The sequence below is a fragment of the Hermetia illucens genome, chromosome 4 (assembly GCF_905115235.1).
Source record: "Hermetia illucens chromosome 4, iHerIll2.2.curated.20191125, whole genome shotgun sequence".
NCBI classification, from domain to species: Eukaryota; Metazoa; Arthropoda; class Insecta; order Diptera; family Stratiomyidae; genus Hermetia; species Hermetia illucens.
The window spans coordinates 28,516,217-28,541,954 of NC_051852.1; the positions used below are offsets into that span (position 1 = coordinate 28,516,217).

Genomic DNA, 25,738 nt, shown 5'->3' on the forward strand with positions numbered 1-25,738 from the left:
GCATGGTGCTCCGAGCTCGAAAAACAATACCACCTAGAATCCCCTCTGACAATCAGGTGAGAGTGAACACTGAAGCCATCCACAACACAACCCTCCGCGACACCTATAAGAGGGAAATGGATGCCGCAATAACCGTAGTCAACAGAGGACCTGGAGATGAAGCATCAACTAATGATCTTCACAACCACCTGAAGAACGTTATCATGGATACGGCCACAAATATACTTGGCCCCAGCCGCAAAAGGAGTCGGAACGGCTGGTTTGACGATGAATGTAAGCTAGCAACGGAACGGAAGAATGCCGCATGCCGAGTAATGTTGCATTCTCAAAGAACACGGGCACGCGCAGAGACTTATCACGAACTCCGTCGAGCGGAGAAGGGACTTCACAGACGGAAAAAGGAAGCCTGGGAGAACCAACAAGTCTGTGAACTAGAAAAGTACAGGGAGCAACCGCACCAGGCGCGGAAGTTTTACCAACAAGTCAGCAGGATGAAGCCTTATACACCTCGATGCTCATCCTGCCGAGACAAAGAGGGAAATCTGATTTCCGACAGAATGGGCATATTAGAGCGATGGGTTGAGTACTTTGATGAGCTATTGAACAACCAGAACATCGGCGAGTTGGAGGTCCCGCCAACTGAAGACGACGGACAAATACTGCCACCACCAAGTTTAGGAGAAACAGTCCGTGCAATTCATCGGCTAAAAAGTCATAAGTCGCCAGGAGCCGATGGAATTACAGCCGAATTGGTTAAATATGGAGGCGACCAGTTACACCAAGTGGTTCATCAACTTGTGCTCAAGGTATGGGACAGCGAATCAATGCCTGACGATTGGCAGCGAGGCATAATCTGTCTCATACATAAAAAGGGAGATATCACACAGTGCAGCAATTATAGAGGTATCACGTTGCTGAGTACCATCTATAAGATATTCTCCACTATCTTGCTAGGCCGGATAGCCCCATACGCCCAGAACATCATTGGCCCATACCAAAGAGACTTCACTCCAGGCAAATCAGCAACAGATCAGATTTTCTCTCTGCGGCAGGCGATGGAAAAACTGTTGGAATATGGACAACAGTTGCACCATCTGTTCATCGACTTTAAAGCCGCCTATGATAGCATAGCCAGGGTAAAACTGTACACGGCCATGAGAGAATTCGGTATCCCGACGAAATTAATAAGACTGACTAGGCTGACCCTGACCAATGTGCGAGGCCAGATAAAAGCAGCAGGATCACTCTCAAGACCATTCGACATCAACAACGGTCTACGACAAAGGGATGCCCTATCATGCGTCCTCTTTAACCTGGCCCTCGAGAAAGTGATCCGTGATGCTGAGGTGAATGCAAGAGGTACGATCCTCTTCAAGTCCACCCAACTACTGGCCTATGCTGACGATATCGACATCATGGGAAGAACCACCCGAGACGTACAAACTGCCTTCATCCAGATCGAGCAGGCGGCGCGAGATCTTGGGCTGCACTTCAATGAAGGCAAGACAAAATATATGGTGGCAACGTCAGCACCGAAGACGAATCAACCAACAACATCAAACCGCACTGGTCAAACACAAACACGAAGAAGAATAAGGATAGGAGAATACAACTTTGAGACCGTTGACAATTTCTCCTATCTGGGGTCGAAAATCACAACCGATAACAACTACGATGATGAAATCCGCGCACGGTTGTTGTCAGCCAACAGAGCCTATTTCAGCTTACAAAAACTGTTCCGCTCGAAACGTCTCACCATAGGGTCAAAGCTCTTACTGTACAAGACTATGATCTTGCCAGTCCTCATGTATTCCTCGGAAACTTGGGTTCTTAGCAAGAAAAATTGCGAACTCTTGGCCGCGTTCGAGAGAAGAATCCTCCGAAGAATTTTTGGCCCCCTACATGAGGATGGACGATTCCGTAGCCTACACAATGACGAAATCTATGAGCGATACCATGACCGTCCGGTTGTGGATAAAATCCGGCTCAATAGGTGACGGTGGGCGGGTCACTTAATGAGTATGGATGAAGATGATCCCACCCGGAGAGTCTATAAGGGCAATATCTATGGTAGACGAGGCAGACCCTGCCTAAGATGGAGCGATGGCGTGGGCCAGGACGCCAGACAGCTTTTAGGGATATCGAATTGGTGGACCTCGGCGCAAAACCGAGATGTCTGGAGTTCCTTATTAAGGCAGGCCTAGACCGGATACCGGTTGTTGCGCCGTTGATGATGATGATAAAGTAGTAGAATATTAGAAATTTAAATTGTTTATAAAGTATTTTTCCATAATTGGCCTTAAACAAATTATTAATTTTTCCCTCGTTTCTATTGGTTTTCTCCATTTTATTGTGCACTTTTCAATGCGAGGTTATAATAGGTAATGCACTGCTTCGAAAATTTCTCAAGACAAATGGGAATATTAGAAAAACTTTTCTTCATGTAATTGCAGTTCACAACTGAGACGATGATATTTTTCATGTATTTCGTCTTTCTTGTTTATCTCATGCACCCAACATTGACTTTTTTTTCTGTTGCATTGGAGCGTTAAAAGAAGGGGTACCTCCTCGGCTGAACTACTCATTTTTTGTTTGAGTTGGTTAATTACCAAAAGTTTAAATAAAATTAAACGGGTTGACAAAATTATTTATTTTTGGCTAAGAATTTGATGAGAAAATAAACACAGTATTTCGGGGACTGAAGTGTGTTGTCTTTTCTGTAACTGAAGGGAAAGGGACAAATGGTTCCCGAAATACTGTATTTGTTTTTTTTTTTTTCACCAAATTCTTAGCAAATAAAGGAAATGTTCTTGTCAACTCATTCATTTTTATTTACTCATTTTTACTCAAAATTTATACGAAATATTTTATGCTACTAAAGCTACTCGTTAGAAAGTAGTCACAAAGCTGGATCACTCACAACATATCGCGTGGTGTGTGACAATGCCGCGAAAGATCGCTTTCTGTGTGCCATAGGCCTAAATAATGTATGAGCCATTGGACGCATTGGAGAGCTTAGAAATAATCAGGAGTTCTAAAAATACTTTACCAGCATCGGAAACAATAACTAATGTAACTTTAAATAGATATCGGAGCCAATACTTAGCCAGGGCATTTAAATATTCATCATTATTTCAAGTATATCTGCATATGCCCCTTACGGTTGTTAAACAACACTTTATTTTTGCTTATTATGCAGCTGAGCTGGAGGAAATGATAGTAACAACTGCATAAAAAAAATCCGCCACCTATTACAAAGTAAAGGCTAAGAACCAATTCTCCAAAAGAACAGAACAGATGCTTCAATTCACAATATCAATTCCGGCCCCTAAATTGGACCCATATGAACCCATAAGAAGGACCGCCCAATTCGAGCTCTTAAAAATTTTACTCGTGCATAAGACTTTGCTAGGTCCACAAACTATTATATTCAAAGAGGCAACAGAAAATCTTATAACAGATAAAGATGCAAACTTAGTTGATAAGATGCTCCGGTACAAATTCTGAATCGAAAAAAGACAGTGCCCTAACGCTACTTTCCAGTGCGTTGGAGCATCTTATTCAGAAAACGCTAGTAGACCTATATGAGACAATACTTTATAGATCATACCAAATTGTAGTCTATGGAGATGATATATGTTACTGATATGGTTAAATGTGATCGCAAGAGGCTTTGGCAACACTTGACTATAGTAGGCACCAAAAGAAATTGCTACAAATGAGAATAAAGTGTAATTTATGACAAAAACTAAGAAGAAAGCGTGATTCAGAATAAATATGACATTAAATGAATACAATTTCGAATATATTGATAATTCTGTGTTTAGGGGCAACGCAGGAAAAGGAAGAAAACAAAAGACAGATCATCAGAAAGCATTTCACCGTTAATAGCAGAATTTTGATTCGGGCGATCCTATGTTGTAGGCAGGTCCGATAAGAGAGGGAAAGCGGAAAGATTCATTGACAACGTGACACAGAGTGGATGAATGTTTCAAATTATCTATTCAAGGTGGAAGAATGGAGGCGAACACTTCGGAACTGGATCAGAGATCGACTTTGAATTATAATTGCCATAGAAGAAGAACAAGACTTCTCAATAGGAAACAAATTAAAACGTTGATTTATAATGTATCTCTATAAAACCACATTTTTATTTATACAACATTCTTAAATTTATACAAAAATTTATTCCACAGTAAAATACATTTATTCTAGAAAGTTAGAGATAAGTTCAGAGCACGATTTTACAACCATCGAGAGTTGAATGTGCACTTCTAAGATCGCTTGACACACTAATCCAATATTTTACAGTCAAACAGTTCCTAACAACAGAACATTGTTGGCTCCTACGGCTCGAATTCTGCACATCGATACTAAAATTATAACGAATTGAAAGAGTAAAACATTCTAAACTCTAATTTCAGTTTCATGAAAGAGTTATACAACATGAGCGCTCAGTTATTCATGAGATACTCGGTCTATTTCCTTTAGAAGAATGATTTGATCAAACATCCAATGCGATTAAAAGATAAATTTAAAATATTCTCCAGCAGAAAGATACAATTTTTAACTCAATCCATTATTAATGCGTAGTAGAGTATTGCGTTTTCGAAAGCAATAAAATAGTAGAAATTAGGTGCCGTTAAATCAAGAATTTCCGATAAATTACCTAAAGCCTAAGAATTAATTATCAAGTATTCGCGGCCGCAGATCTTTTCAATGCTTTCCGTATTATGGTCCAATCTTCGAGAATATCTTCTTCGGATAGCATGTAAACGATATACGGGCCGGACACGGTGACAGCCTTCTTGCGCCCGGGACCTCGAACTTTACTGGTTCGCGTATTTGTACCCCAGTCGGCCCAGGAGATGTCGACATTGTGGCGGTCCTCTTCTAAACGGCGGATTTTCTCAAGGAGATCTTCGTGGATGGCATCCATGGCAAGTTGCTTTTCGCTCTGTTGGAGAGAAAAGTAATGAATGTAAATTAGTAATTTGGATGTGAAAATGTAACCAGATTTGTGTTTAGAAAATAAATTTAGTTTATGATCAGTTGACTCCTATGGAATTGCGAATAGCAGCAACTTACTTGTGCTATTCAGTGCGCGGACTACTCTTTCGTGGGCAAGCGCCGATTGAAACCACATAGCCAATATTATAATTTTTGAAAGTACTGGGCGCTTGCCCACGAAAGAGTAGTCTGCGTACTGAATAGCAGAAGTAAGTTGCTTCTCAAATATGTGCAGCCCGCCATCAAGTAGATGGTGGGCTCAGGACAACTCATCCCAAACAAAAATTTTCATTTTTATTAAAAAAAATTGTTTCACTGCTTCTATAGCGCAAACTAATAATCCGACAGCTGTCAAATTTTACACCCTCAAAAGACGGGTAATAGTTAACTAAAAATCATATGGACTTAATACTAGTAGCCTCCGCCTCGGACACCACCTTGTCGTGGTGGGGGAGCTTGTAGTAGCTGGTAAGAAGTCGCAGACTTTGATTCCACCCGCGACTTTGAGAAATCAGGCCATGGCCGAGGCACGGATTTTGGAGGCCTCACCAAATTCATGTTCCCCCACGAAGAAATCTGTGGAAGACAGGCTTTCCACTTCAATGGAAAACCCCCACCTGGGGAATGAGAACATGAACGTTGCTACACCACCAAGTTGATGATATCCAGAGAAATCGGACGCAAGAAAACTTCCTATCTACTGGCGACAAGGCTGGCAAAGTTGCAGGACTGTCCTTACATATTTCTGGTTCAAGAGCGATGGGTTCATTTTAACAGAACCTGTGGTGTTGGATCAGTGAAGGGGACTCCGGGATCGAGAGAAGAATCCTCTGAAGAATTTTTCGACCCCTACAAGAGGATGGACGATTCCGTAGGCTAAGTGCATAACGACGGTAACTATGAGCAATACCACGACCGTCTGGTTGTGGACAAAATCCGGGCTCAATAGTTTGCGCTAGACGGGTCATTTAATCCGAATGGTTGAGGATGAGCCAGCCCGGAAAGTCAGTAAGGGCAATATATAACAGAAAAAGAGACCCTCCCTCAGATGCAGCGATAGGATATCTGGAGTTCCTTATTAAGGCAGGCCTAGATTATTTAAAAATTTCATGGTAGTTGGCTGCCTACATATATAGATTATTTAGAATCAGAAGCGAAGAATTTTTCTTTCGAGCAAAGTGAAAAGCAGGTTTTGGCGGTTTTTATCTATTTAACTTCCCCATTAAAAGGGCAAGAGAAGAAATTCGTTAGCTTCTTTAGGCGAAAGACAAGTCGGGACACCGGAAGCTAGACGCTTCAGGTATGAAAGGTTTTGTGTATTTCTTTTATAAAGAGATTTGAGTATGCATTTGTCCCATTAGCATGTAGCACGCACATATTATGTGAAAATAGCCACTTTCAAGTGATATTGACATTCATGGTCTTGAATTTGCAGAGGAGCGGAAGCTTTGACCTAGTATAACTTTGTTAGTAATAGTGCGATTTTCACAAAATTTGGAAAGATAATGCTCTATACTGTAGCCTACATTGCTGCAAAATTTTGTGATTCTAGGGTGAATTTAAGGGGCGTTTTCCTGTCAATTACTAAAAATTATAGTCAGATATGTATGTATGAAGGGTATTTCGGAGCCTAGGCACCATATAGTAGCAGCTCCCTGATTTTTTTCAGATTTTTCAGTTTGGCAGTTCCTGAGAATGGGTTCGTTAAAAAAATGACCACTTTCAACCCCCCGCACTCCCCACCTTTTCAACGAATTTCAAAACTAAGACCCGCTTCGAAAAGTACTAACCGAGACCTTTAATTTGATACCGCACATGACTATATTTGTTAAAAAAAAAATTTAAACCCCCTTTTGCATGTATGGGGACCCCCCCTTAAATTCGTCATAAAAGGATGTAACACACTATATGCGTGAGCGTTCACAGTTCCCACCTTTCTACCAAATTTGGTGTCAATCGCTATAACCGTCTCCGAGAAAAATGCGTGTGACGGACAGACAGACAGTAAACCGATTTTAATAAGGTTTTGTGTTTACACAAAACCTTAAAAAAAGCACTCGCTACTGAAGATATGACATGTTTTCAAGTGTAAGGTAACTTGCTGGTAACCGGTAATAATACTAATCATTGGTGCGATATTCCAATTGGATTTGAGCCTAGAAGTGTGTGAGAGCACTTCATCTGAGACTGCAACGGTAAATCATAGGATTCCGGAACAATGTAAGAGGCAAGCAATGAGGTCAGCATTGCACTCGCATTATTATCCTGATTTTGACTTAAGTACTCATTCACTATTGAGCCCACTTGTATCCGACATACTGGTAGAAAGGCGTGTTTTGGGGCTGTCCCCAAACGTCCAGTCTGAACATTATGGGCGCCCTTATATGACATCAGTCCTCACCAGAAAGGTGGTGCAGGCTTCGAGCTTACTAGGGGTGTGGGTGTGACTAGACAGCGGAAGTGGCTTCAATTTGGAAATAGTCTCTCGTAGCAGGCGCAACAATCCAGTGTCTTCAAGACCGTGTTTTTTGTCATAGGTTCTTCCCGTACACGAGATTAACATGACTGCCAGCAAATTCCTCGTGGGCGACTGAACGGAGGCAAGGAAGAACGGCATCAGAATCCAATCCTAACGTACGAGCATCCCATTGGACTGCGGATGGTATGCAGTTGTCCGATGAAACCGATGAGGTTTCCGAGCTCCGAGAAGAGAGCAGATTCGAACTGCATTCTCTGGTCTAGAATTATTACGGCTGGAATACCAAAGCACGGAATCTATTTCCAACAGAGGGCCTTAGCAATGGTTGTGATGCATTGCCCTTCAGAGGTATTGCATCAAGCCACCGCGTAAACCGATTTATAATGGTGAGGCAATACTTACAGCTGTGCGAGTCTCCCAAAGGGCTTACAATGTCGAGATGTATGGCGTGGAAACGCTTTGTTGTTCTAAGAATTGCACCTACCCCCTTCTCAACATGCCTAGTGACATTACACTTCTAGCATGCGATGCATACTCTGGCCCAAAATTTAAGGCCTAGTTCGTGGATGGCCAGAAATATTTGTTAGCTACTAGTCGGTTCGTTATCCGTATGTCGGGGTGCTAATGATCGCGCACTGAGCGAAATACTTCAATATGGAAAGCGACTAGAATATATAGCCTAGGCCCCTTTTCGGAGATCTCCTATATGGGATAAAGCGTTGGCGACTAAGGTGTTATTCTTGGACATATGTCTAATGTCCGAAATAAACTTGATTACGAAGGTTGGTCGCCGGGATTGGCGGGAGGATGCTTTCGTATGGTGGGTGGACTCATTAATCTCTCAATTTTAAAATAAAAATTATATTTTTGAATTTTTGACAGAAATTTTGTATAAAACTTTATTTTAAACTGGCGGAAAATTAAAAAATTCGGTATTTTTTTAATTGTCCAAAGAGTTGAACAAATAGAGGGAGCAGCAGGTGGAAAACTTACAAAACCGGAAATGATTTACGCTATCGGTGGATTTCCGACAAAAAACAACTCCAGAAACAACAAACGCGTATAATTGACGCAACAGTACACGAATTTTGAGATTTATACAGGCGTCACTCTTGATTTATTGCCTGGAGGTAACTGATTTATAAAGCACTAAAAAATGAGGTAACATTTGATTATATCCTGCTGCCAAATTCTCACTGCAAAACAATATGGAATATTTACAATTTCCACCTGAAAGTGAAATCCCATCTTCGGTAACAACAAAAATTTGGAAAGTCAGCCAATTGACTAAGAAAAATAAAATTTTCATTTAGAAAAAGACTTCAATGGGGCCAAAAATGACACTCATTGCTATTTTTTCTACACTTTATTTTTCAACTTTTGGTCCACCAATAATAAGTCACCGAATCCCATTTCAATCGGTATAATTGTTTCCCAGAAAAATACATGTGTTACAGACCAAAAATAACATGATTTTAATAAGGCTTTGTTTTACATAAAAGGAATAGGGAAAAGTAGGTACTTAGTACATATACAGTGCCTGACAAAAAAATGATCGCACTGCAAGTGTGAAGGAAAAACCAAGTTCAAAGGGGGTTTCTCGGGTTTATCATGAAGCTGGAGAATAAAAAGCCGTCCTGAAATATTACTTTATCAAAGTGCTCATACAGTGCTTCTACCGTCTGAACAACGCAATCTTCGATAATTTTTTTGTTCTTTTCTGCGTTACCAACACCGTTTAGAAAAGAAAAACTACCAAATCCTTTGGATGTTATGCATTCCCACATTATTACTGAGGGAGAATGGTGTGCAGTTCGTGTGCGCGGGGTCAAATCTCTCTCCTTTTCTTCTTCGCACTGGGGACAGACTGTCAGATCCCAGCAAATTGAGTTTCGACTCATCAGAGAACATCTCCAATCGTTCACAGTTCAGTCACGTCGTTCTAATATTCACCTGCTTCCTTCTGGTCCCTTGTTTTCATCCCAGACTGCCATCTCTGGCATACTTTTCAATAAAATTTCTAATACTTGCCTCAGAACAATTGACTTTTCTCCCTATTTCCGTAATAGGGAAATAGGGAGAAAAGTCAATTGTTCACCCCGTTCCCGCAAAACCAGAAAACGGGCCTTTTCCTCAACACTTAACTTTTTCCTTCCCGACATTGTTTTCACATAAAATTACGGGTTTCATTCTCAATTTTTACAAATCTCCAAGCATCCTTTTATAACACCAATATTTAACTTTAAATCCAGAATAGACATCATTAGGCGAGACTAAATGTTGTCTAGACGTAATTAAAAAAGTGGAATCATAAGTGTTGAATGCGCACATTCTTTTGTCGGGCACTGTATGTCTTTAGTACGATATGTCCACTATTCGTGTTTTACTTATGACAGTACTTTGACTAAACATTATGGAAATATGTGCCATACTATGTCTTCCTTTTCTGTTCTAGGTTTTCCGATTACTTTTTTAAATGATCCCGGTGTAATATCGGCAATTTTGTGTTTATTCTTTTCGAAGATGCTTGGCTTGTTCGCATAGACGACTTTCTTCAGCGTTTGTCCCGTTTACAAGCTGGGTCGGTTCGTCGGGATCGGTTTCGCCATTGGGCTCTATCAAATGCCTGATCTGGATGCAACATCGAGGCTTTTAAATCCCCATCCAGCGTATCAAGCCACCGCTGTTTCATCCTGCCTTTTGGTCGACTTCGATGTTCAGACCAATCTTGGCAAGTGAATTCTCAATTTGCGCGAATTGTGTGACCATACCATCGAAGACGCCTCTCTCGCAACTTTTCCACGATCGGTGCAACCCCATAACGATCATTATTATTATTATTTTGTTAAGGGAAAGTCGCACCGCGTCCTTGAAGAACTATTGTGCCCCTTTTACTGGTTATAGTGTACCTGTTGATCATAGTATCTCAAGCAGGCCAGTAACCGTTAGGAACTTTAGTATGTTCCCCACTTCCAGAAGTTTCAGCTTTGCATCTGGTATTAAGTGTTCTCCCAGATGTATCGACCTACTTTGCACAAGTGCTGGACACTGTCCCAGGACGTGCACGGATATTCTCATTTCGGATGTGATCTAAACGTGTGACGCCTCTAGGCCAACGCAACATCTTCGCAAGACTGTGTTCATTGTCTTTTATAATCGGCCAACACTCAGAACCATATAAGGCGACAGGACGGACGACATTGGGGTAAATTTTAGATTTGAGACGTTCATTGATACCTCGATCGCAAAGAACACCAGCTGTGGAACGCCACTTCATCTAGGTTGCGATAATGCATGAAACGATTTCATAACGCAGTTCTCCATTGGCTGGTAGTGTTGACCCGAGGTTTTAAATCGCTTGGTTCTGGGCAGATCACTGCCGCTGACAGTGATTGCGCCTGTTTTATGGGGATCGGTCGTTCAGTTTTGTTTAGATTCAATCTGAGACCGTGTTGCATGAGGCGATCATTAAATTTTTTAGACAAGTTGCTCGGCGCGATGGTGATTTGGCTTTAGCTGCTGTTTTATTTGCAAAATTGGACAAATTTAAGTGGTTGAAAAGCCCATTTCTTGAGCACGGCGCGGAATTGAGAGTCTTGGACCCTCAGGCACACTATCACGAACCGCAGCGATATTTTCGTCTGACCGAGCAATGCCATGTATATGGATTAATCGATCCAAACTTTTGAATAAGGCGACGAATATAACGCTCATTCGGACGATTGTGTGGACCATAAATTTTTCGTAATGTTGTTCTTCCCATGATGAATTGTCAAAGTGTACTGAAGCTTGCTGCAAAACCGAATGTCACAAATGTCATTGGGTTGGGAAGTTATCCCTATTGAAAACACACATGACTATATTCGGCGAAAAGAAGGTACGCTCCCCTCCTTTCGTATGTATGGGGAGCCCCCTCAAATTCAACAGAAAATATCGTTACTATCTATATGTAAAGAGATTCATAGACCAGATGTTCTCAGCAAATTTGGTGACAATAGGTTCAGCCGTTTCCGCGTAAAGCGGGTTTGACAAACAGACGGACATTGAATCAATTTCAATAAGGGATGTTAGTGACGCTCGCACTATTTTCATTTCGGCCAGAGTTTCTGTGCATGATTTTCACCCTGGGCCCATGTTTTCTTCCTATGATCCTGGATCCCTCGTTGTATGAAATTGGAACATAAAACGTATATTTAGAGTGGTTTTATCCGGAATACTTACATCCACAAAGCGCTAAAACAGGCAAAGCGACGGTTTAATTTTACATTTCCCTTAGTAAATTTTCTCCTATTTGGAAAGAAAAGCGCAGAAGGTTTGAAAATGCTGGTCCTATTGGAAGTGTTAAAGGGATCGGGGTATGGAAACACCAAACAGGGCCAACAAGGCCCACGGATTCGCAAAAACTCAATGACTGCCACCTTTGGTTCACTTTCTAGTGAAGATTAGCACCTGGTGAGCATGGCTAGGGGCACCCTGAAGACGGAATGCGAAAAATGTAGCGTCTACCAACTGCTGTTTGGTGGTCCTAAACTCGTGGACGGTTTCGGGAGACGACACGACTTTCGCAATTCCTTGGTTTTAGGCCCAGATAGGATGATGTCAAGGAACTGGTGATGAGAGGCTTTGAGCAGGAAACGACGGTAGTAGTTCACTACGCCCAAGAACTTTCTAAAGTCTTTTACCGTGTTAGGCAGCGGAAAGATCGTGATTGTTTTTACTTTGTCTGGGTTGGGTAGTATGCCGTCAGGGGTCATAGAATCTTCTTTTTTTAGTCCCATTTACATTTTGTCCTATCAAAGGTTTGAACTTGATGTAGTTGCGAGGTCTTTAAATCACCATCTAGCGTATTAAGTCACCGTTGTTTCGGTCGACTGACTTTCATCATCATCAACGGCGCAACAACCTATCTAGACGTGCTTTAATAAAGAACTCCAGACATCTCGGTTTTCCGCCGAAGTCCACCAATTCGATAACGCTAAAAGCTGGCTGTCCGGCCTACGCCATCGTCCCATCTCAGGCAGGGTCTGCCTCGTCTTCTTTTTCTACCATAGATATTGCCCTTATAGACTTTCTAGGCGGGATTATCCTCATCCATACAAGTGATCCGCCCACCGTAACCTATTGAGCCGGATTTTATCCACAACCTGACGGTCATGGTATCGCTTATAGATTTCGTCTTTATATAGGCTACGGAATCGCCCATCCTCATGTAGGGGGCCAGAAATTCTTTGGAGGATTCTTCTCTCAAACACGGCCAAGAGTTCGTAATTTTTTTCTTGCGAAGAACCCAGGTCTCCGAGGAATACATGAGGACTGGCAAGATCATTGTTTTGTACAGTAAGGGCTTTGACCCTATGGTGAGACGTTTCGAGCGGAATAGTTTTTGTAAGCTGAAATAGGCTCTGTTGGCTGCCAACAACCGTGCGCGTACTTCGTCGTCGTAACTGTTATCGGTTGTGATTTTCGACCCTAAATAGGAGAGATTATGAACGGTCTCAAAGTTGTATTCTCCTATCTTTATTCTTCCCGTTTGACCAGTGCGGTTTGATGTTGTTGGTTGTTTGGTTTTTGGTGCTGACGTTGCAACCATATACTTTGTCTTGCCTTCATTGATGTGCAGCCCAAGATTTCGCGCCGCCTGCTCAATTTAGATGAAGGCAGTTTTTACGTCTCAGGTCGTTCTTCTCATGATGTTGATATCGTCAGCATAGGTCAGTAGTTGGGTGGACTTTAAAGGGATCGTACCCCTCGCATTTACCTCAGCACCACGGATCACTTTCTCCAGGGCCAGGCTAAAGATGTCCCTGTCCATCGTCCTATATTGGGACAGGATATCGGCTAGCTGCTTGGCAGTTCCATCTCTGTACAGGAAGCGGACGTCCCATGAGAAAAAGCGTAAATCCTTATTCCGTCGTCGTTGCCGGGTTCACCGTTGTGTTATCCGTCCAGTCCAAGGCTCCTGTTGTGGCTTCGTAACAAGTTGTTTTCCATGTAGGGTTACCAGCCCAACCCAACCCCCAACCTGGAGGACCAGTTGGTACAATTTGTCCCGTTTTTAGGCACGAGAGACTCGCCTTCATCCTTCTCCGTCTGCAGTTTTTCGTTAAGAAAGAGTTCCCAGCGGTCACCTGGAGGTGGAGATAAGATTTGGTAGTATAGCTGTTGGTTTTGGTTCAGCAGGCGTTTCCCAGGTTTTGTGCTTCATCGTGGGTATCAATCCACGTTTCGCCCTAGGACCTATACTACCCTTTGACCACTGGGTTGGATTGTATGTCATCAGGGGTCAGGGAATCTTCTTTTTTCCTTTAGTCCCATCTACATTTTGTCCTATCAAGGCTTGATCAGGATGCAGTTGTGAGATCTTTAAATCACGATTCAACGTATTAAGCCACTGTTGTTTCGGTCGTCTCAAATCGCCGATCACAAAGAACACCAGATTTGGAAAGCCATTTCACGTGCCGTTGTGGGAATTTGCTTTTTAAATGTTGAGAAGTAGGACATAGCTAAGGAAGCGACGAAAAATGTACTCGAGATGTGCCGATGCTTGTGTGCCGGAATGCCATCCAAGTAGACGTGGCAGAAGTTGACGTTTTGAGGTACAGAGTGGATTAATCTGCGGAAGTTTGCGCCGCATTTCATAGGGCAAAACTCATCTGAGTGAACTCAAAGGCATCAAAAACAGTTTGTAAATTGCTGTCTTTGGAATATCTTCTGGAGCTACAGGGGTTTGATGGTAAGTCTTGGCGAGATTCAAGGTAGATAAAACACGACAGTCTTGGATGAGAGGAATGTGTTACTGGTTCGGAATCGTCCAAAAATTTTTGGGCGCATGTAACTTATAGAAAGTTCGTTTTGAGCCCTGGCCAGCTTTGGTCAATAAGGCGGATTTGCGCTCAATATAATTCGTAGGCATGTCGTGTTTTACGAATTATATAAAGGAGCATTCAACATCTGCGAGCCACTACGGTCACGCTGCTCCCAGGGCAGAGGTGAGGCAGCGTCTGATGATTTGCCTCTGCCCTGGTAAGAAACCGTAAAGCCGTCGTCGCTTGACTTTTTTTTTATAGAAAGTTGTCATTCTCTATTAGGTCTGGGGACCATATAGGTGTATGAAGGTCTTCTTAAGAAGTTGTTCAAACGTTTTTCAAGCAACACCGAGCTTCAGTGCTGGATGTCCGCCAGCAGTCGTAGTGACACAGAAATTCTACGCCCAATATACTGATGTCGGCTACAATCAAGCGCCATGAAAAGGTCCTACGCCAGTCAGGTTTGACGTATACTTTCCTGCAGCCTTATTTATGGGCATGTTGCCATAATTTCAATTGTAGCGGATTAACTGCATCATTAAGTACCGAAAGCCTTTGTCCTGGATACCGGTCTGAGGTTTACATAAATATGTACTTATTTGCTCATTTTGCTAAACTGGAGCATTTACCGCAGTGAAGAACTTGTATTAAATGCTCTCTCGGAAGATTACGCTAGGATTTTAGCCCGTATCTCTACAAACAAAAGCGATTGCTACAAATTTTAACTTGGAATACTCACATCAAAGTGCTGCCGCGCAGCCTGCTCCTCCGACAAGTACTTGTGCATGATGTTCTCCATGCGATATTTCTTCAGCACCTCCGACACTTCCTTCCGCGCCTTCAGGTTCTCATCCAGTTGCTGCAGGGGCCCCAAGTATTCCTGCGACTTTCCCACCCTCACTTCAGACAGCTGCACTTCGACTTGGTTCATGCGCTCCTTGTAGAGTTGCTCGCGCAGACGAAAGAATTGTTTCTCTAGATTCACTGGAAGCAGAAATTATTTGCTTTTAGTATTCAAGCCAGATTTCTGGGTCAGGGAAGGAAAATTTCGCATAAAATCTCAGGTTCCACTCCGGAAGTGCACTTACTCAAATTATCCAAGCAGTCGATCCTCCGCCTTTCGCACTCGCTTTCATCCATATCGGAGAAATCATCGGAATCGGGTTCATCGACTTCCTCGGCGCTGGATTCATGATCCTGGCCGTGGCTGGACACAGAGTGGTCAGACTCTGCTCCCGAAACATCGCCTTCCCCATCACTTTCGCCGTCGTTCTTTACAGGCATTTTTGCAGGAAAATTGATTTTGGCGGGGGCAATTAACTCTGGGGAATATTAACGATGCAAACCTCGTCTTGTTTACGCGGTTTTATAACAGAAAATCTTCCGCAGAACAACTGAATGACGAAGAGGTTATTCCCGAACTATCTCTAATAAACAACTTGACGCGCCATAATAGAAATCGCTGGTGGACTGTCAAATGTTTTGATGACACTTGAATGGGGGGCAGTGAAATAAGATTTTGTGTGGATGGTTATCGGATATTTTTCTACGAAAGTTTCAAATTTTCTACAACTTAATACTCTGAATTCCCTACGGTTTTCTGTTAATACACATTTTTCTTCCAAGCGCTTTCTTTTGCAATTGATAATCTAAAGAATTCTACCGAATTTCCCTTCTAGCGAGGAGGTTTCCAGACTTAAAATTAGACTTCTACTTATAAAAAGGCTATACTTACCAATTAACAATTGTGAACACCTCTCAGATCGAAATGTCATAACCTCACTCATCTGTCATTCAACCCGTGTAAACATTACGTCGAGTGCGAGTCAACCGTTCCAATAAGTTCTCAAATATTTTCACAGAATCATGTCAACAAACGTGAAATTCCGACTCGCTTCAGATCGAGTGAATACCCAAATATTAACAGGTGATCGAATTCCCCGCCTATACACTCCCGGCGAAGTTGTCACAGCTCAACAGAGTTTCATGCGAGGACATGGGACCTACGTCGAGGACGACGACATCAAAGCCTCCGTTGCGGGGGTCATGGAGCAGGTGAACAAGTTGATTTCCATTAAACCCTTGAAAAGCCGATATGTCGGCGAGATTGGGGATGTCGTTGTGGCAAGGATAACTGAAGTACAACAGAAGAGATGGAAGGTAACAGTTGCCCGACTTTTTTCCAATATTCGCTTTTGTTTCATAGAAAATCCTGTTTTAGGTTGATACCAACTCTCGACTGGATTCCGTCCTTCTTCTGTCCTCCGTGAATCTCCCAGGAGGTGAACTGCGACGCCGTTCCGCCGAGGACGAACAAATGATGCGAAAGTACCTCCAGGAAGGCGATTTGATCTCCGCCGAAGTCCAGAACATCTACGACGACGGGAGCCTGTCCCTCTATACGCGAAGTTTGAAATACGGGAAACTGTCCCAGGGAATCCTGGTCAAGGTTTTCCCTTCGCTCATCAAGCGGCGCAAGACACATTTCCACAACCTTCCCTGCGGAGTCTCAATCATCCTCGGGAACAATGGTTTTATATGGATTTCACCCACATCGACTTCAGAAAGCGAGAACGATGGAGGCTTCACCCAGAATTTGTCGGAAGTGATTCCGCGTGCAGATCGGGAGGTGATTGCGAGGCTGCGGAATTGCATCCTGGCCCTGGCGCAGTGCAAGATGATGCTCTACGACACGAGCATTTTGTACGCGTTCGAGGAGTCGATTAAGTACGAAGTGCACGAGCTGCTGAATCAGGAGGCGATTTTCGATGTAGCCTTTCTGACGCAGCATCGACTGAGGCTGCAGGAGATATGAGAAGAGATGGAAATATATTTTGTTTTGCAGGAAAACTTTGGTTTCATTTGAATGTCGTGCTCTTCTCCTTTCTGTTCCGATCCCATTTGTTTTGCTTCGAAGTCTTAGTTTCAGAATTAGAGTGTTTGGTGGAATTTTCGGCATTTTTGCAATAACCATAGGTTTCGGATGGAGGAAAATGTAAATATTTTTGGCTTTTAACAAACCCTTAAGCCGAGATATTTTCCGAAAATTTCACTTTTAAATGTTTGGCGGAACTGCAACTTAACGGAAGTTCTGATCGACCGATCTGAAGTCTTTAACCGATGTTGGCCGAAGGATGTCGTCACTGAATACGAGGGCTTAATGGCCGTTTGGCTGTCGATCAGAATGGCTATATTACGTTTGGGGGTGGGATCGTGCTCCAGGTTTCCAGTATCGCCAGTACTTCCGCTTGAAATACATTGGCGAAATCCGGGAGACCGTATAACACTGTCTGCGTTCGAGAAAACCTCCGCACCGGCTCCACAGACCATCTTTGATCCGTCGGTAAAGAATACTGTGTCATAACCTTGGTCTTCCACTTTGACCTGGTTGGAAAGCTCACAGCAAAGTTTCCCGTAAAGTTCAGCTTGCGTGTGTTATAGCCCTTGGAGAATGCCCAGATTTCCTGAGGTGCTTCGTTTAGGATGTTACTATGGCCATATGGCTTCGTTGCCTAGCATCCGGACTCACGTAGTCTGACGACACTGCACGCTACAACGTATTTAAGGTGGAGTTCTAGGGGGAGAAGATGCAGGAGTACATTGAGAGCATCTGCCGGGCAAGACTGCAGAGCCCCGATAGCACCTGCACACGCGGTTCTTTGAAGCCTATTAATCTTCGTTCTATTGTGCTTTTTGCTCAAAGCCTGCCACCATATAATAGAGCCGTATGTTAGCATAGGACGCACCACAGCTGTATACATCCAGAGGACCACCCTCGGCCGGACACCCCATTTCATTACAAAGATTCTCTTGCATGCATAGGCGGCTATGCATGCTATGTCCACAGGCACACCTTTTCCAACGTTCCTTCCGTCATGTCACTCATAATGGATGGAAACATCCCTGATCTCTCTTGGCCAATATTCGCAAAATTTCGTCCATCACTATTAACCAGAGCATTGGAGAGATGAGCACCGAGCATGCCTGTGTTCACAGCTCTGCTAAAGTGGTTGCCGTGTGATCCAATTGGATTATCCTGGCTCTTAGTACGGATATTATCCAGTGCGTAAGACACCCCTCCAATCCAATACTGGTTAAGGCTTCCTTGATTGTGTTGGTATTAACATTGTGCTCCCTCTATATCCAAGAAGTCAGTTAGGGTATACTGCTTGTAGCAACTGTGCCAATTACCTCGTGGAGAGCAGTCTCTGTGGAGTTGTCTTTGAGGTCGGCACGCTGGGATTTAGAGAAAGGCATTCTCTCCATAATTGTGCTTAACTGAAAGTCCAGGACACGCTCTAGGGTCTTCAACACGAAAGAGACTCATGGTCGCGCCTGCCCGCTTTCGGTATGAAAACGACACGTGCGCTTCTCCAACGCACGGTGGTGGTACGTATCCCAAAGAGTTACAACTCCGGTAAATCTCGACAAGCCACGGTATAATCCTTTCCTACTGCTTCTGTAACCTGACTGGCATTATCCTATTTGGGCCCGGAGATTTATAAGCGGAGAAGCTGTTTATAGCCCAGCCGATCTTATCCTCAGTAGGGGTGCATACCTTTCAAGCAAGGCTCTGATTCTCAGCTCTCCTCACTGGCGGGGAAGTGCGTCTGAACCAGCAGCTCTAGGATTCACCACAAAATTTCATACAGGACCCCTCCGATCTTACTGAGCCTTGTACATTCGCTGGTGCTTCCAATAATCCGAGAATAGTTCAACCAGGATCGCCTCTTGGCAGTCTTAATATCCGACTTGGACCTCTTTAGGCAGTTTTTGTATGGCTGCTAATCTTTGTGCCCGTAACAGATGTTGAAGATCTCTCTGGTCAGCTTCCTGAGGCTGGACAAATATTCATTCAACCACGTTGGCGGTGTCCTCGTGCTGTATTAAACAGAGCGCGAGACTTTAAAGGCGGGATTGAATGCTTTTTCCAGAGTCCTGACCTTTGACTCCAGTTCATCTGCCGTGCCAATCTTACCAACTTGCGTATCGGAAAGTTTGTTCTTGATAATTTGACCAAACTTCCTCCAGTCGATCTTCCTGGGGTCTTTGAAAGGTTTGGAGATCTCAGCGACGAGATCTATACTTAAAGGTATCCAACTATGATTTGAAAAGGATCTCTGGTCAGACACTCTTCAGTTCTCTACCCTAAGAATCTCATTGTCGGTTAGTAGGACCTCCTCCTATCCGTCAAAGTTCCCAGTTTGTAGAAAAAATGGAAGGTTGGTGTACCTTGTTACACAGCGGTAGATTCGTATTAATAATAATATCAAAGAATGCCTCAGCTTTTTTGTTGATTTTCGCGCAGCCCCAAGCATATGCACTGCATTGACGTGGCAGTCTATCGACAGATTCGCCTTCTTTGTCGATATTATCATCATCATCATCAACAGCGCAACAATCGGTATCCGGTCTAGGCCTGCCTTAATAAGGAACTCCAGACATCTTGGTTTTGCGCCGAGGTCCACCAATTCGTTATCCCTAAAAGCTGTCTGGCGTGCTGACCTACGCCATCGCTCCATCTCAGGCAGGATCTGCCTCGTCTTCTTTTTCTACCATAGATATTGTCCTTATAGACTTTCCGGGTGGGATCATCCTCATCCATACGGATTAAGTGACCCGCCCACCGTATTTTATCCACAGCCGGACGGTCATGGTATCGCTCATAGACTTCGTCGTTATTTAGGCTACGGAATCGTACATTCCCATGTAGGGGGAGTTCAAGAGTTCGCAATTCTTCTTGCTAAGAACCCAAGATTTCGAGGAATATATAAGGACTGGCAAGATCATAGTTTTGTATAGTAAGAGTTTTGATCCTATGGTGAGACGATTCGAGCGAAACAGCTGAACTAGGCTCTGTTGGCAGCCAACAACCGTGCGCGGATTGCATCATCATAGCTGTTATCGGTTGTGATTTTCGACTCTAGATAGGATAAATTTTCAACCCTCTCAACGTTGTAGTCTCCTATCTTTATTGTTTTCGTTTGACCAGTGCGATTCAATGTTGCTCGTTCTTTGGTTTTTGGCGCTGACGTTGCCACCATGTACTTCGTCTTGCCTTCATTGATGTGCAGCTCAAGATCTCGCGCCGAACAACCATTTCGTGCGATGTTGCTAACTGAATAAGTCCGCTATCATTGGTATCCCTATGTAAGCTATGGGAGCCGATGTATTACCTAAATACGGGCTCCATCCCTGCTTGATTGTTGAAATCTCCAAGTATCATTTTGATATCATACTTGGAACAGGTTCCGAGGCTCCGCTCAACTGCCTCGTAGACCTCCGACTATACAGTCTCCTCTTTAGGGTCGTGGACGTTTATGAGGCTTATATTTCTAAATTTGTCTCGTAAGTGCATAGTGCAGAGCCTTTCGTTTATGTTTTCAAAGTCGATAACAGTAGATTTCATTTTTCAGCTGACTAAGAAACCTACTCCGAGCACATGGTTTACTGGATGGCCACTATAGTATATGCTGTAGTGGCTCTTCTTCAGGAAATCGGTCCCTGTCCAGCGCAGCTCTTGCAACGCTGTTACATCAGGGACAGGGTATCGGTTAGCTGCTCAGCAGTCTGTCTGGACAGGGAGCACACGTTCCATGAGAAAATGCGCAAATCGTTATTCCGTTTTCGTCGCCGAGTTCGTCGTTTTAAAATCCATCCTGTTCGAAGCTCCTTCCGTGGCTTCGTAACTTCGGTTTTTCGTATACTGTTGTTAGCTCTACCCAACCCTCAACCTGGGGGACCAGTTCGTAGAATTTGTCCCGTTTTTAGGCGCGAGAGGTTCGCCTTCATTCTCCTTCGTCTGCAGTTTTTTATTAAAAAAGAACTCTAACTAGAATGTTTGGTGGAATTTTCACCATTTTTGCAATCCCCTCATCAGAGGTTACGGATGGATGTTTTCTTGCCCAAATGCTATCTTGAGAAGGGCATTTTTCAGGTGAAAAATTTTAAATTTTTGACGGAACTCCAACCTAACGGAAGTTCTGAACGACCACTCTGAAGCCTTTAACCGATGTTCTCCGATAGGGGTAATGTTGAAAACAATTCGGAGCGAAGAGCTTTAGGCGTGCAACGACTTCATCTTCAAATTTTAAGTTTTGAGCAATGTCAGCCCTGTCTTCCGGGTTGGTTACAGACGAGAATTCATCTGGCCAAATGCGCCTGTTGCAAACGCAGCTGTTCGAGTTTGAAGTTTCTAATTTGATCTGATATTCCTTATAAGGGAGCTATCAGCATCGTGATCTGATTTTTGGCTGATGATAGTTTCATGTTTGCGCAATGCTTTTGTCCAAATTATATCTAAGAAGTGGAATGTTCTCCGTTTGAAAGACCCATAGCAAGATTGTCGGTTCCGCCTCCTAGTAACGTGTCCAGATTTGGTTTACCCTTTAGTGAACAACAGCACCTGTGTCCATGTCTGAAGCTAAGACAAATATGACTAGTGCGTCTCGCTAAGGGAATTGTCAGTATGTGCTTAGGTTTTGCTGTCTCACCCGTTGATAACCTTTTTGTAGGAGCAGTCATTGAGAACCTCGGAGAAAAGTTCAATAGTACCAGCGCGTAATTGAAGCGAACGGCGTTCACTGTGACGCAGGCCAAAGCGAACTGGACCTCGAGCTGGTGGAACCATGCAGATGGGCTCCTACGGCAAAACGGAGGCACTCGTGCGGCCAGGGCGGTTACTGAGAATCCTGTCTCTAAACGATCGGTAGATATGCTGTAGTAGCGCACAACCTACAAAATATCGACAACACGCGAGCGGAACAAGTCCAGAAAGGAGCGGAGAGAAAGAGCCGAGGAAAAAAGGTACAATTTTATGATTTTTTTACGACACAGGTGAAAGCTATTTATTGGAGCCAATGGTACATTAAGGTATGGCATTCGAAGAATATTGTGTAACATTTTCATGAAGAAATATCAAAAAATAAGGCAATGGCAAAGGCAATTATTCGGAAGGGTATCAGAAAAAGTAGAATTGCAGTGCTCTTCATAATTCAGTGCAGTGCTCCTCATAATTCCCAGGAGACCGGTCGCTCGCATCAGGTTGCCGAAGATCCGCATGGATAAAAACAAGCTCGTCCAATCCCTGCACCTTCAAAATCCCACCCCAGGTGAACAGCCAACTTTTCCTGCTCCGTATAATCCGAGAGTGCCAGGAGGCATTGGAGAGGTAGACTATAGAGTGCGGTTTGGTTGCTGGAACTTAAAGGTGAAAGTGTTCCCCTCTGCAAAACGGGACGATGACCTGGATCCAGTCGACACCGCCAACGAGCTGTAGAAGGAGATGAGGATCAACGGTCCGACGGGGACTGATGCACCTCCCACGCAAGCAGAGCATACCAAAGGTAGCCCAGATAAATCTGTAGCATTCGACATCGACATTGCACTAATACAGGAGTTCTGAATCGGAAGCGGCCGAACCATCAAAGAGCTCCAAAGCAAATATTATAATGTATTCCACAGCACAAGGGACGCTAATCGCGACAGACCCAAAGCATTTATCCTCGCGAAGTAGAATTTACACGTTTTTCTGCTTCCGGACATGAGTTCCAGCCACTTAGTCGTCGTCAGACTACAGCAGGCGAGGGCAGAGAATTTTCCAAAAGAACTGCAAAATTTGACGATCGCTATAGCAGCAAAGAAGGGCAACCTGTTTATGGGCTGCGACGCCAATGCAAAGTATATGCTCTGAGGCAGCTCGAAGATCAACGAACGAGGTAAGTCGTTCTTTAATTTTATTATTAATACAAATCTATTGGTGTGGAATAAGGGCAGTACACCAATCTTCTATTTCTAGCTTGGTGAACCGTGATGGTCGCCCTGCTAACCGACAACGGGATTCTCAGAGTGGACAACTGGAGAGTGTCTGATCAAAGATCCTTCTCAGATCATAGTTGGATACTTTTCAGTCAGGAGGATGGACTGGAGAAAGTTTGGACAAGTTATCAAGAACAAACTCTCCGATTTGGATATTGGTAATATTGGCACGACAGAGAAACTGAAGTCATAGGTCTTGGTTCTGGAAAAGCCATTTGATACCGTCTTTAAAGTTTCTTGTCCTGCTAAATACAGCAAGAAGACATTGCCACCGTAGTGGAATCAAGATCTGTCCAGCCTCAGGAAGTTGACCAGCAAGATCTTCAACATCTGTTACAAGCACATATATTGGCAACCATATAAGGACTTCCTGAAGAAGTACAAGTAGGCCATCAAAACTGCCAAGAGGTGCACCTAGTTGGATTAATGTCGGAACATTGAAAACATTAGCGAACCTGCAAGACTCAGGAAGATTCCGTCCAGGAAACGTAGGAGCCCATTTTTTCTTAAAAAGACGGAGGGTTTCTGGACGGAAGATTCTGATGAAACCTTAGAGCTGCAGACGCCCCAGCTGTGCGAGACTGCCAAATCGGTAATTGCGGAGGATAAGATAGGCTGGGATATAAACAGCTTCCCCGCATATAAATCGGACCCAGATGCCATAATACCAGCCATGCTACAGAAGTAGCAGGAAAGGGTTCTGCTGTGGCTTGTCAACATTTACCGGAGCTGTATCTCTTTGGCATACATACCACAGTCTTGCAGACGCGTACGAGTGGGAAATCTCTATTAGGTTTCGCCAGTGTATTCGAAGTGGGAATACTGGCGACACTGGAAGCTTGTCGATTTCTATGGCATGATCCGACCCCCAAGCGCAAGATAGCCATTCTGACCGACAGTCAAGCGGTCATTAAGGCTCTGTACTCAGCGACAGTACAGGAACGCGCTAGACAGTCGGGGCGGGTACAGTCTATGTCCCGCTGGTGACTGTTACGGGTAGCCGCGGACCTCAAACAGTGAGCCTTTGCCATCTGTGCTAAGTCAAGGAGGATTTGGACCGCTTGTAACAAAACTCGATTGCGAGAGCTTTTGTGCCAGACGCGTGTTTTAGAGAAAAGTGGACAGTCCTCCGTGCTCTCCGCGCCGACGTCTTCATCCCATACGGGGTGCGCAGGGAATAGTGCCCTTACAATGCGGTCCATCTGCTCGGCCTTAAGTGAACAAGGTTTCCGCAGAGCCCCGATTTTTCGGGTTACCAGTTTGTAACCAAGTCCCCACGGGTCCCCATTCATCTCGTCGATCAGATCCTGCCAGTAGCGAGCTTTGCTTTTGTTAATTGCGCTGCGGGGTCTCTTTTTGGCTGATTTGTATTCCGTCATTATGGTACATGGCTCCTCCCTGTCTAATTTCAGGAAAGTGACTAGGAAAGTACCCAATATCTGCTATAAGTATCATCAAAACGGTTTTGGTGGTATTGCTGTCAAAAATATTAGAAGCATCAGTGACTGTGCACAATTCAGCAACATTTTGGCAAAAGACATGGCAACCCATCCGGTCGCTTAGACGTTATGTTAAGCGACGGAGCCTGTGACACTCTTTCCGGAGCTTCGCGATTTCCACTGTCCACTAATGCATTGAAAGTTTGCCAAGCCTCGGTGCCCTCCTGGGCATGGAGACTCCGCAAGCAGTCGTTATCAGGTTCATAGCTGAATTTACGATAGTGCCAGCTTCAGCGCGACCACCCCGAAGAGTGTTTCGTCAAACTTCCTGGTGTTCACTTTCGCGACGTCCCATGCGCAGAAAGAGCGCCGGGGTGGCGTACACCGAGTGTTTGCGTCCACCACTTCGAAGGCAATGTATTGATGATCGCTTGCCGAAAAGTCTTCCAGAACTCGCTATCCGTCCACCAGCAACACCAGTGATTCCAACACGAAGATTACGTCTGGAATGCAGCCCGGGCGCCGAAACGTTGGGGTGACATCCGGTGTTTAGAACTACTAGTCCTATTCCCGCCGCCATTTCCAGAATTCGTTTCCCTTTGGAGTTTGTGTCAGGTATGCCCCATTCAAGTGCCCTAGTATTGAAGTCACCCCGACCAGGATCCGCTCATCTGTGCCTAAGATAGCGTCCTCCAAAGCATCAAGCCTGAGTCGAAAGTCCGGCATCGTTTCATTCGGCGTAAGATAGACACTAACAAATGTTATCCCTGAAGAAAGCGAAACATTACTCTACCCCCTGGGTGGAGGGAGGGGAGGAGAGTGAAACTTTCGGGGCTCTATTAAATTAGCAGCTTTTTACTTGTAACCACGCGTAAAACCCTCAAGTGCCGTTTAAGGGCGGCGTTCATTCAAAATATCGAAATCGAGAATTTTCATTTCTTACGTAGATACATTCAAATAAAATACAACTTTTTTAAAAAACGATTTTATTTATTCATAATTTTAGTTGTGTCTATTCCGCGTTTTACTAAGAATTTATCTTTCGTTATTTCTTCAAGATAATAACTTAATTCTTTGTTTGTTTTTTTAATCAAATAATCTTCAGCAATTATTGCATTATTTCCTTTTTGCAATTTCTAATTTCATGTTTTGTGTAAATTTTTTATTTTAGTATTTTTCTATGTTTT

The 25,738-nt window shown here is 43.8% G+C and overlaps 2 protein-coding genes across 2 annotated transcripts; one reads left to right on the plus strand and one right to left on the minus strand.

The window, feature by feature from the left end:
* Window positions 1-4,120: 4,120 nt before the first annotated feature.
* LOC119655757 (breast cancer metastasis-suppressor 1-like protein) lies at window positions 4,121-15,773 on the minus strand. The gene is made up of 3 exons (XM_038061813.1): window positions 15,384-15,773; window positions 15,035-15,279; window positions 4,121-4,957 (listed from the first exon to the last, which is right to left on the minus strand). Exons 1-3 carry the CDS (start codon window positions 15,577-15,579, stop codon window positions 4,691-4,693), a joined length of 708 nt encoding a protein of 235 aa, XP_037917741.1. The 5' UTR covers window positions 15,580-15,773; the 3' UTR covers window positions 4,121-4,690.
* A 298-nt stretch (window positions 15,774-16,071) lies between these two features.
* Window positions 16,072-17,139, plus strand: LOC119654341 (exosome complex component RRP4). The gene is made up of 2 exons (XM_038059681.1): window positions 16,072-16,455; window positions 16,517-17,139. Exons 1-2 carry the CDS (start codon window positions 16,162-16,164, stop codon window positions 17,108-17,110), a joined length of 888 nt encoding a protein of 295 aa, XP_037915609.1. The 5' UTR covers window positions 16,072-16,161; the 3' UTR covers window positions 17,111-17,139.
* Window positions 17,140-25,738: the final 8,599 nt, after the last annotated feature.

Excerpts from the sequence above, each read along its gene's own strand:
- LOC119655757 (XM_038061813.1), bottom strand. The coding sequence starts at position 15,579 with ATGCCTGTAAAGAACGACGGCGAAAGTGATGGGGAAGGCGATGTTTCG. Across the intron at positions 15,280-15,383 it reads CGACTGCTTGGATAATTTGA|TGAATCTAGAGAAACAATTC; the intron begins GTAAGTGCACTT and ends TTCTGCTTCCAG. Across the intron at positions 4,958-15,034 it reads CTGCGCGGCAGCACTTTGAT|AGCGAAAAGCAACTTGCCAT; the intron begins GTGAGTATTCCA and ends TCTCTCCAACAG.
- LOC119654341 (XM_038059681.1), top strand. The coding sequence starts at position 16,162 with ATGTCAACAAACGTGAAATTCCGACTCGCTTCAGATCGAGTGAATACC. Across the intron at positions 16,456-16,516 it reads TACAACAGAAGAGATGGAAG|GTTGATACCAACTCTCGACT; the intron begins GTAACAGTTGCC and ends ATCCTGTTTTAG.